The sequence below is a fragment of the Lolium rigidum genome, chromosome 7 (genome assembly GCF_022539505.1).
Source record: "Lolium rigidum isolate FL_2022 chromosome 7, APGP_CSIRO_Lrig_0.1, whole genome shotgun sequence".
NCBI classification, from domain to species: Eukaryota; Viridiplantae; Streptophyta; class Magnoliopsida; order Poales; family Poaceae; genus Lolium; species Lolium rigidum.
The window spans coordinates 307610701-307621733 of record NC_061514.1 but is presented as its reverse complement, the minus strand read 5'-3'; the positions used below and the strand labels follow the sequence as shown (position 1 = coordinate 307621733).

The 11033-nt window shown below is 43.8% G+C and overlaps 1 protein-coding gene across 3 annotated transcripts; it reads right to left on the bottom strand.

The window, feature by feature from the left end:
- Positions 1-5831: 5831 nt before the first annotated feature.
- LOC124675934 (UPF0307 protein YPDSF_0298-like) lies at positions 5832-9878 on the bottom strand. Of its 3 annotated transcripts, none has more exons than XM_047212013.1 (7): positions 9589-9878; positions 9452-9500; positions 9309-9360; positions 9068-9228; positions 8884-8997; positions 7816-7968; positions 5832-6316 (listed from the first exon to the last, which is right to left on the bottom strand). In XM_047212013.1, the coding sequence occupies exons 1-6, from the start codon at positions 9876-9878 to the stop codon at positions 7816-7818; spliced, it is 819 nt and encodes a 272-aa protein (XP_047067969.1). In that variant the 3' UTR covers positions 5832-6316. The 3 variants fall into 3 exon arrangements, with proteins under 3 accessions (XP_047067969.1, XP_047067972.1, XP_047067973.1); XM_047212016.1 differs by having other exon boundaries at positions 5832-6313; XM_047212017.1 differs by having other exon boundaries at positions 5832-6304.
- Positions 9879-11033: the final 1155 nt, after the last annotated feature.

Sequence of the window (11033 nt, the reverse complement as noted above, 5' to 3'; positions counted from 1 at the left end):
TGCTGTTAAGTGGTCGCTAGCTCCAGGAACTCAAAGACAAAGGACAATCTTTTGTAGCTGTTTCTACTTCACAGTACACGTTGATGAGACGTTTGGTGAGGAAGAAAGGCGAGGCGAGCCATGTATATATATTGTTGCTGGAGGAATTGATCGGCGAGTAATTAAGGTTAGATTGGAGTGCAAGTGGGGAAATAAGAAGGATTTACTTTGTCTCATGCAGAAGGTAGAAGAAACAGGGTGGCCGGCTCAGCTGCTGCTTCTGTTCATCCGCAGTTCTGTCTGCCTGTTTCTCCGCCGGTTTCAGGTTTTTCAGACCCGTGTACTAGTATAATGGAAAATGTAGTGACGTGATCAAGGGGGCTACAGGTCAACGGTAGCAGAAAAAGAAAATAAAGATTGAAAAACCAGGCACGAAGAGGGCTGACTTGGAGATCAAAACCGGGGCAGGCTTCAGCATGACCTTGAAAAGTGAAAACCAACCACAGCATCAAAAACAACAGCTAGCAGAACCATCCCCATGTCTCGTCGTTTTGCAACGGGCGTCGCTGGAAACCTCATGCTGATGGTTCTCTCATTCTCTGCTTCTGCCGGTTTAGTGTATCAAAAACATTGTGGGCATCAATGGATTCCAATAGCCAGCCAGAGCTGTCACATGACTCCTTCCTTAAAGCACTGCATCAAACACATTGTGGGCATCTGCGAGTTTGCAAACATGGGTCCAGTTCAAATACAGGAGTACAAGATTGCAGCATTCTCATAGTTTGATCCATACTGCGATATGATATACTGCAAAGTATCAACTGTATCTTATGTACACCAGTCACATGCTATTATGTTTAACGTTCAGTCTCTTCACTAATAGTTACTACTATATTACATTTGGGAGCTAGGCAAGCATCACCACATGCTACCTTGTTCATCAGATGTGAAGTCCAAGCCTAAATTCCAGAACACAGGCCACCTCTATCGTGCACAGAAACCAAAGAAACATACTACTGTACAAAGATACCGACTCTACTGCACAGAAGGGTGATGGAGCAATTTCAGAACAGTCGGTGTCACTGCGTCAGTATGTAAGCCCAGAGCAGGCACAGAATCATCAGCGAATATGCAGAGGTTTTCCACCGTTCCGGGCAGCAGCGATGATCTGAATCCACTGCTCGTTCATCACGGTGATCCCGTTGTGACTGGTTCTGCTTATTACCTCGAGAGTTAGTTTGGTTCGTTTTCCCGTACAACCAATCATAAGTAGTGTCCTTGGTATGGACTGGCTTCTTGCCGTGGGAAAGGTTAGCAGGAAAGCCCTGCAGTTTTTCGTCCTTCAGCTGACCTGGCTTCTGACGGACTTCAGATTTAGCTCTCCGTCTCTCCTGGTGGCAGGCATCTGCGAGCACCCTCACGGTTGGCGGCACAGTACACAGAAAACTGAAAAGATGGGAAAATGTAGCATCAATAAATGATTTCTCTCGATAGAAATAATCTCAAGTAAATGATCTCTCCTGACAGTAATAAAGTAGAGAAAGGTCTTTTCATTTTCTAACCTGTCTAACGCTCCAAGGACCATACTGATTCTGCTCCTCAGTGCATCAGTACATGACAATGGGTCACTGGGTGACTTCAGTAGCACAGCGAAATCTTCCAAGGCTCTAGGGAAGAACAGAAAGTATAGTCAGATATAAGAGGTTAAGTCAATTGCAAAATGAGTGCACTTCAAAATTGTTTCCTCGTGCACGTACCGTGAACAAACATCAGCCGCTTTGGAGGTGGTTTCGCCTTCATCATAATCAGATGCATATTTTATCACCTGCATCAAGATTTTTTTTAAAGATTCACGTGACTTCAGATTTGGAATCAAGCAATGACACCATGGATATAATGATTGCACTCGCTACCAACGGCTTTGTGCATAGTTTGAAGAGGGAATACAGAACTTCAAGCTTGTGAAGCAATGATGCATGCATAACTTACTTCTTGGATATCTAAAAGCAGAGATGATACTGGCCAAGCGTGAAGTAAAGATCTGCACTCATCGTAAGCTTCATCCTCAAATTCCAAGCGTCTATCTACAAAGGGAGCATACAGTCATGAATCTTTTTGTCGTAAGAGTCAATTCGATAGAACTTACTTGCATAATATTTTCATTGAGAATGTTACACAACAAAAAAAAGGATGAAATTACATGGCAGTTTGAAAGATGATTTACATGACTAGAACAAGCAATTAGAGTAATGCCGCAGATTAAATTAAAAGACATTTGCAGATACTGGTAGGGAAATTATTCTAGATCAAGACTTTAAGAATTCACTTGGTAAATGTTGGTTGCACATGCATACTAAAACCAACACCAAAAAAAAGGCTAGTATATAAAATTTTAAACTTATCAATTACCAAGTTCCATGAACCAGTCTTGAGTCAACATCACTTGCAGAACACAGTCTGACACACTAATCCTGCCAACAAACATCCAATAGAAGTAGCAGCAACAAACTAAATCAGCAAGATGTTGTACAAACCAAACATCAAATACTCAAACAGGTAAAGGTAGTAATATATGAATTACCTCTTAAAGTTCTGGGTCACGCCATCCTCTGCAAAAAATTGGACAAAAAACATCAGGGGGGATGCATAAACTTCACAAGGGCCAATCCTTATGGGGGTGGGGGTGGGGGGGGGGGGGGGAGCTCAACCTGAGTCCTCCACAACAATTACTAGATCGAGTCACAAACAGAGCATGAACCAAAATTTGGGGGAAAAACGTAGTGTCCATATAAGTTGCTATGCATTCTTCTTTCAAATTTCACCACCGTCGCATAAGCAACATGTGCAAGCACACAACCACAGTTACAGAGGTGAGCTACTTAAGAACTTAGCTATGGGAAGAGTTCGGCATAGGATAATTAAGCAAAACACATGAATGAAATGGGCTAATGATTCACCTTAAATATCTGCACAGTATGTGCAGTTGTTTAACCTTGCATGCTTGTGCCCAACTAAAACTCATGGAGAGTAGGAACTTATTGTTGCTTGTTTGTTTGTGAGCACACAAGATATCTATCAGTGTGGATGCAGTCTCTGTAGACAGGGTTCATACTTGTAGCAAATTTTTTAAGCATTGGAAGTGGCATCATGCCAGTTTAGAACGCATCAACATGTACGAATAAATAGACGTGCAGTGCCCTAGTTGACTTAAGTTGATAAAAAGATGAAAGTAATGAACTGAAGAGTTCACTGTCAATAGTGCTCATACTGAACAGAAAACGAAGAGCCCCAAATTGAGAATTTTTGTGTTGATCACATTAGGAAAAAGAAAGGAGAATCACCTGGTGTCGGCTCTATATACTTGGGGAAGGCGCATGGACAGTGCCATACAGCAAGTGGGCGCCCTTTGGTAGAATACGGCGCGATTGCTTCCACAGCCGCATGTTTCATGTCAACAGAGATGACCCAGGCCTTGTCGCCTCCAGAATTCAACTTAGACATCACGTAAAGGAAATCATCGTCATTCTTGCTCAGGGTGGGGGTATAGAAAACCAGTTTCTTCAGTTCTAGTTCTTTGGTCTTGTTATTCCACAACTGGGGCAGTAAATCAGAATATCTTGGGTCAACTGAGATGTTAGCAACATTGACCGACGAGCGCACACGCCAATCATCCCAAGATATGTCTCTGCTCCATGTGGTGGCTTTCCAACCTTGATTGCCCAAGCTCCTGCGATCACGGTGGTCAAACTCTACCTCGACGAACTTGATCAAATTGTTGCAGCTGGAGACATCACAACAGTATTCTGGGGCAATGTAAGGGTCACCATCCTTGTCCATGTTGCAAACCCTTGATGCAGGCAATGGAATGTACTTGATGACAGGGTATTCACTGAATACGTCGCAAGCAAGAAGAATGCCCCAGGAGAGGTCAACATATCCCAGCGAGCTTGCTCCGACCTTGATCACCTTGTCTGTGGCATGACTAGCTTTAGCCAGCAGTTTCTGATCATCTTCAGATAAGCCCGGCAAGGTGCCCTTGCTGCTCCATGCCCGCGTCACAGACGAGAAGACATGCAGGTCATAATACCTAGCCTTGTCGCCGAGGATCGATCTCCTGTGAAGGAAGACAACGGCGTAGTGCTCGGTGCCGGCATCGCCGCAGTGCAAGAGGGCGGATACACCATTTGGTCTGACGATGTCTGGGTCAGGAATGAGGTGCAAAGATGGATTTCCGGGGCCGGCTCTGTACACGAAGCGCTGCGTGCATCTCCGGCCAGGGTCCCTGAATCTCCGGCCAGGAACAGGGAGAAAGTCGACGGAGAAGAGGACGAGCGAGGCGTCGGCGCAGAGGATGTGGGGCTCGTCGGCGAAGTCCGCGCCGTCGAGGCCGGGGCAGTGGACGGAGAAGTAGGACACTCCCGGCGGGTCGACGAGCCAGAAGGAGACCTGGATGGGCTCGCCCTCCGCGGTGTGGTCGCGTTCCGGTGCCCGCAGATGCGCGCCGACTTGTGGAGCAAGACCCAATCGGGAAGGCTGGAGCGTCGGTTGGTGGTGTCGCTGCCGGCGACGTGCGGGTCCATCGGGGCGGCGAAGCGGAAGGAGATGGGGGAGAGCACCATTGGATCTCGACGGCGCAAGCTGGGCAATGGGGATTTGTGAATTCTGCCGCACGGAATTGACAAGTCGAAGACGATGAAGATCGGCGGTGCTGGTATAAGGCGGCGGCGGAGACTGGTGGTTGCCCGGGGCGAACACCGGCGGCGGCGACGTTAGTTTTTTTTGCTTCTCCGTTCCGTGTTTAATTCAAATTTCACACGAGGCTAAAATCGAAAACAACACAAATTTTAGAGAAAAAAATTGCTCGCTCCTTTTCAAGTGGTTGCTGACCTCGGTTTCAGTTGTGCTAGGTTGAAATTTCTGGCTAGTGAGCTGCCGCTAGTTTCATAACATTTTTAACGCCACTATAATGGTACAACAAATAGCAAGCTTAACACTGCTAATAGGAAGATTAGTGCCATAGCGAGAAAATTGATATAGGGTCACCAAAACATCAAAATAAGAGCAATATTTTTTTCCAATCATTATGTTCAATATAGTGTGGGTGTGGCCCCGTTCGCTTAATCTGGTGACTGTTCTCAAATATCTAAGAAAAATAAGAGCTCCATTACTAATCAAAGTAAAATTGATTGAAGTAGGCACCATACCATCTGCTAACGTGAAGGAATCATCAAGGGTTCTATCACTATCGTTTCCTTCAAGCCAAAAAGACCATGAGGTTTACAATGGTGGGACTGACTGAAGCCCAACTTTATAACCTTTCTAAAATATATAGGGCAGATTAAATTCTGAGCATAAAAAGATACAATGAATCCTATCAGTTTACTTCAACTCAGAAACAATCCCAGGAATCAGTTCAACATTCTCAAGTTAATGGCAGCATGTGACTCTCACTTTGTTCTCAAATATTCAGAAATGAAGGTTAGTTTATTATCATGTGAAAATGACTGGCATCATATGACTCGTCAAGAAAGTTGAAAATGACCGGTGGCGGCGGCGTTAGTTGGATGCGGGGTAAGGGTTTTTGCTTCTCTTTCCCGTGTTCAATTGAAATTTATAGCGCAGCTTCTCCAAATGCTATGCAAGTTATAGCGTGCTAAGGGCATGTACAGCACGACGCTTAGGTAGAGGCACCGGGATAGCTTTCCTGGTAGTATAGGTACCAACATGGATTTTCTTCTCAAGTTCACTTTAATAATTTATGACATTCATTAGTTTCTGCCTCATCCAAAATACAAGTAACCCGCCATGGCTCCAAAGAGCCCTTCTTACCTATCACATCAACATGATACTGGGATCAAGGAATGAACTCCATGTTTATGTTATTATTCCAGTACATGCTAAACCCAACTTTACAACCTGTCTAAAAATGCAGGCCAGATTAAGTTCTGAAAAGAAAAGACAAGGTTCGCTCTTGATCTACTTGCGCGGTTGAACCCAGAAACAATCCCAGGAAATTAGTCCAACGTTCTCAAATATTTGGCAGAACATGACAGTATGACATATAATTTTTTCTCACATACTGAGAAATGCAGGTTAGTTTATTCCTATGCAGAAACAACTGGCAGCTGTGAGGCAGATCAGAGTTTCAGAAAAAAGTAGATCGGCCAGGTGCATCATATGATTCCTCAGAAAGTTGGCAGATCATTGTCCAACAATTTGCCTACAGCTCCATGACATGGACTCGCTAGTTATGTTGATCTTGGGTGTGTAGAAGTCGAACAACATGTACATGCTGATGGTTCAGGAAATAAGAAAGCAACCTGTACTGCTCCTCCTCCAAAGAAAAAAATAAGTTTGAAGTTAATAAGCAATGCATTCATTTTATAACTTTATTGATACACTGAGGAGAAATATCAAACCGGCATTACAGCCATAGGGTTTTAGTGTCAGGGCATTTACTAGTCAACACACTTAGCAACATACCACCTAATAAATATGTTGCTGAATAATTTAACAGCGGGGTCAAGCATTAACATGAGTTGAGTATTTAAGAAAAATGGTCCCCTCCTCTTCCGCATCTCCACATTCAACCTTGCCAACCCCACAAATACAGATGCAAAACTGGCACCATCAACCCCATTAATGTTGATTGGAAAAAGACATTCTAATTAAATAGAAAAAATAAGAAAATATTTGAAGGGAAACAAAAATAGCTAACCCTGAGCGCCCTGCTTGGCTGTACCAATAGTGAGTCCAAACCTTAATTGTCAAAATTCCAATATGGATGCAGGTAATACATTTCAGAAGGGAAATCCACATTCACATCCATTTTTTATGGTTAAAAAGTAAACTCCAATTATGAAACAATTATTCAACGGATATCCAAACCATATTCGCATATGGTCGAATTTTTTTTTTCGAGACAACGCAAAGGACCTTTGCGTTTCATTTCATTGAAAAGATAGATAGTTGTTTACATCCTCCTAGGAGGCAGAATACAAGACAAAGCAAAAAAAAAAATTCAGTGCACATCCCAGGTGGATGGCAGCGCCCCTGCCCTAGCCCAAATCCTAAGCTCATCCTTGATGTTTTGCAACAGGAGTTGCATGGATGGTTGGGCTATATGGTCGAATTTGCATGTCAAGAAATTGGAACAATCTGCGTCCGTTTCCTTCCTCACTAGTCTGCTAGTATATGTTGCAACAAAGTGAGGATATACTAGAGATAAGAACAAGTCAAAATGGCAGAATTTGTAGCTCTGTTTTGTTTAACCATGAAAACCATACAGGAGTCCCCTATGGTATTATTTTCTATAGAAAAAAGGGAAAATTTGCTACAGGACACCGTTATTTTCTGGTGTTTGCCAAAACACACCGTTCGATTGTGTCTTTGCCAAGTACCATTATAATTTTGTGGCACATTTGTCAGAACACACCACCTGTCCAAAAACGGAAAATTTTGCACTTTTTCTTTAAAACTAGTCATAGCATGGTCATTCTAGCCAAAAGTGCAAAACTTTCCATTTTTGGACAGGTGGTGTGTTTTGGCAAATGTGCGGCAAAATATAATGGTACCTGGCAAAGACACAATTGAGCGGTGTGTTTTAGCAAACGACGTAAAATAACGGTGTCCAATAGCAAATTTTCCCAAAAAAATAGCACAAGTACACACCAAATATTTTTACAAGGACTGTACACAGCTCTGTTTTGCTAAGGACAGACAATTGGATGGCATTTCCCTAGGGCTGTGCCTTTGCGGTGTTATAGAGATAATACTCATAATTAATTGAACACATAAGGATATATCTATAAGCTATCCGGGGAATGTGTGACTCACCTACTCAGCATGCTTCTTTGCAAGGGAGCGAAGGAACATCAGAAGTGGTTTCTTTGCTCTGGAAAGCTTGACATCAGTTCCTTTCCCACGATCTTTATTTTGCATGCTTTCTTCTTGAACTACTTGGACTATCCGCACAAGTTTCCTCAATTCCTATTGACACAATGTCAGTCAAGTTGAGCGATCCAAACACTTGACCATAGAAGATGCATTTGATTTTTGGTGTTAAACACGCATCACAGATGCATAGAGTTGTATGCATGATGCCACGACAAACCTGTCACACCTATGAGACTAATATAACTCATGCACTGACATCTTGAACATAGTTCATGTTTGGGATAGGGACTAGGGTGATGCGTCAAATTCAAATGCTGCACAGCTGCAGCCATGGGAAACGCCAAAGTGTTCCATGTTGAAGGCTTTTCCACCCTTATTGGGAAGGCATCACCGATGCCGTTGTCATGGGCAACTACGCTGAGATGCTAGCTGCTTGGATATGGACTTGAGATAAAGAGGTTACAGGTGATGGGAGATGGATCTGGCGAGATAACATAATACTCTTCACTGCTTAGTGACAATAGTAGCGCCTCTATTTTTATAAGGTTACACCCTAGCAATATATAAATAAGATTTTATTCCAAAGTTCTACCTAACTGGGTCTCATCCCTTATTTGATATGATAGCATCAGCTACCCCCGAAAATACCTACATCACCCTAATAAGCAACCATCAAACTGATAGCAGAAACACACTTTCACCCAGAGAGAGGAAGGAAGGGTACTATTTTTTCTCCCTCCCTCACCCAGAGAGAGAATACACTTTCACTCCCAATGTATTCTCATGCCTGCCCCGGAATCTCTACTTCACTTGTTGATTTGTGGGATCTTACACTTACATATCTTCTGGAAAAAAATAAATTGCATTCAAGAAAATATATCTGTAGTTCTGAGTTTCAAACTATTTTGCCAAACTACATACAGCCGGGCTATCTCATCTGTCAAATCAATGCATGAAGTAGAATTCTAGTGATTTCAAATGAATATTTGAAGTATGTGTAAATAATACCTGACGGTCAAATTCAACATCATGAATCGCATAAACTTCATTAGTGACTGGAATATCTTTGCAAACGAGGCCCTCGAACCATCTATCTGCAATTTCTATGTACTCTTCATCACCCTAGTGAAATTCTGAACTGTTAGTTCTGTGTTTACTATGTAAATCTAGTCATATAAAGAATATGAGCTACCTCTTCTTCATCTGATAACTCTTCCACTTCCTCGTCTTCCGTTTGCATCGCCTTGTCTTCCACTTCACTCAATAACGCTTGTAGCCTGCTATCATCTCCATCCTTTGAAGATTGGATAAGAGTTTCCATCAATTCAGGTTGTACACTGCGAAGAAGGCTCCCTTGTAGAAAGTAATCACATATTAACATGTCACAATAGCAGATGAGGGAACACATGGAGTGCAAAGATGAGCATACATACCGATGTAATTGTACTGCCTCCTCCTTCCTTCCCGCACGTCGGGCCCGAATTTCTGCAGAGACCAAGAAACAAAGCAGAAACGTCATGATTTGGGGATTCATTCATCACTCACAGCCTCCTCCCTGCCAGAACAACGGGCGTACCTTGACGAGCACAAGAGCTTCCAGCACCTCGCTCTCCAGCCTCGCGGCCCTGAAAAAAGACAGAATGGATCAGCCAGTCACTAGGCAGGCGTCTCGCGCGCGCGCCTCGAAATCCGGACGTGAAGGCGGGCACCTACCTCAGGATGCGCTTGATCTGGGGAGTGGAGAACTTGGCGAGCTCCATGCCCCACTGCACGGCGCGGCGGGCATCCCGCTTCTTCTCGTTGCGGCTCCTCCCGAAGGACGCGGCGTCCGCATCGCCCGAGTCCTCGCCGTCGGAGGGCAACGGGGCGACGGGGCGGAGCGTGCCCCGCGCGTGGGACCGGCGGGACGACGGGGGCGCGAGGGAGGAGAGGAGGCGGGCCGGCTTGAGGAAGAGGAGGAGCGGGCGGCGCAGCGGCACGGCGGCTGCGGCGGCGTGCGCCATGGGGTGCGGTTGCCGCTCTAGTGCATCTAACGGATAGGGTTTAACGTCTCTGCTGGGGTTTGTCGAATTTTGGCAAAATTTTCGACGAATTTTGATATCAGATAACTTCCCTTTGGCCCCTCTAATTGATTGATGATTATCAATCATATTCATGTAGAGTTTCTTTTTGCAAAGGCCAAAACAAGAAGTGTATAGTTTCTTTCGCAAAACAGATATCTTCTTTCTCTAAAAAAACAAATTTTTGGAACATGGGTACTCCTGAAGTCGACTAAACTTGCTCCGATAGTGAGTTATATAGTTATCCGACCACCAAGTTTCGGGGGGGGGGGGGAGGGAGGAGGGGGAGGCTTTCCTTTAGATTGTTTATTTGAAACTTCTGATTTTCCTCTAAGATACATATATTCGAATTTGGGTATGACTAGCACGTCCTGTACCCGCAATTTATTTTAGAATTTTTAGAGTGCTACAAATACGAATTCAGGTGTTGGTAAAGTTGAGAATGGGATTTTGGATTGCGATTTCCTTTATTTGATGACTGGAATGTGCCGTAGGATTGCACATCTCGGCCTAAGGTCCGCTACTCCCCTTTCCCAAAGTCTAGGTGGTTCCATTTTTTTTGAATCGGAGTTCGGGAAGCGCATTACAGTACATGTATGCTTTTAGCGAGCGCTCTCCTCGGCAAAGCAGACAAGAAGCAATTCCACCATTGGGAACGGCACGCCCCCTTCCCTAGGGCTAGAGGTATTTACACGCTGCATTGAACCTAACGCTAGAGCGAGTACTACGATGCGAGCTCATAGGGTCAATAAGTATCCATGTTCCACTGCGTATTTCTATACTCTATTAGTCCGTCTGACGTGGACCATTGGTAAGAAGTGCAGAGAAGCTTTGGCCTTTAATATTGTCCCTCTTCATATGTCTATGTGTTGTTATCCCACTTAGAACCTCGATAATAAAAGAAATCAAAGATTAAGTGTCACATTAACGAATGAATGCTTTTCCAATTTTTGTAATATACTTGGGTAATAAAAAGCATACAATTTTTCCCTTCTAGATTCTAAACTTGTGTTTGTAGTGTACATTCTAAATCCACCTTGGCTCTATACAAAATGCACAAGAGATACTTTTGTGAGCTCTTCTGAAGTCTGGCATTTT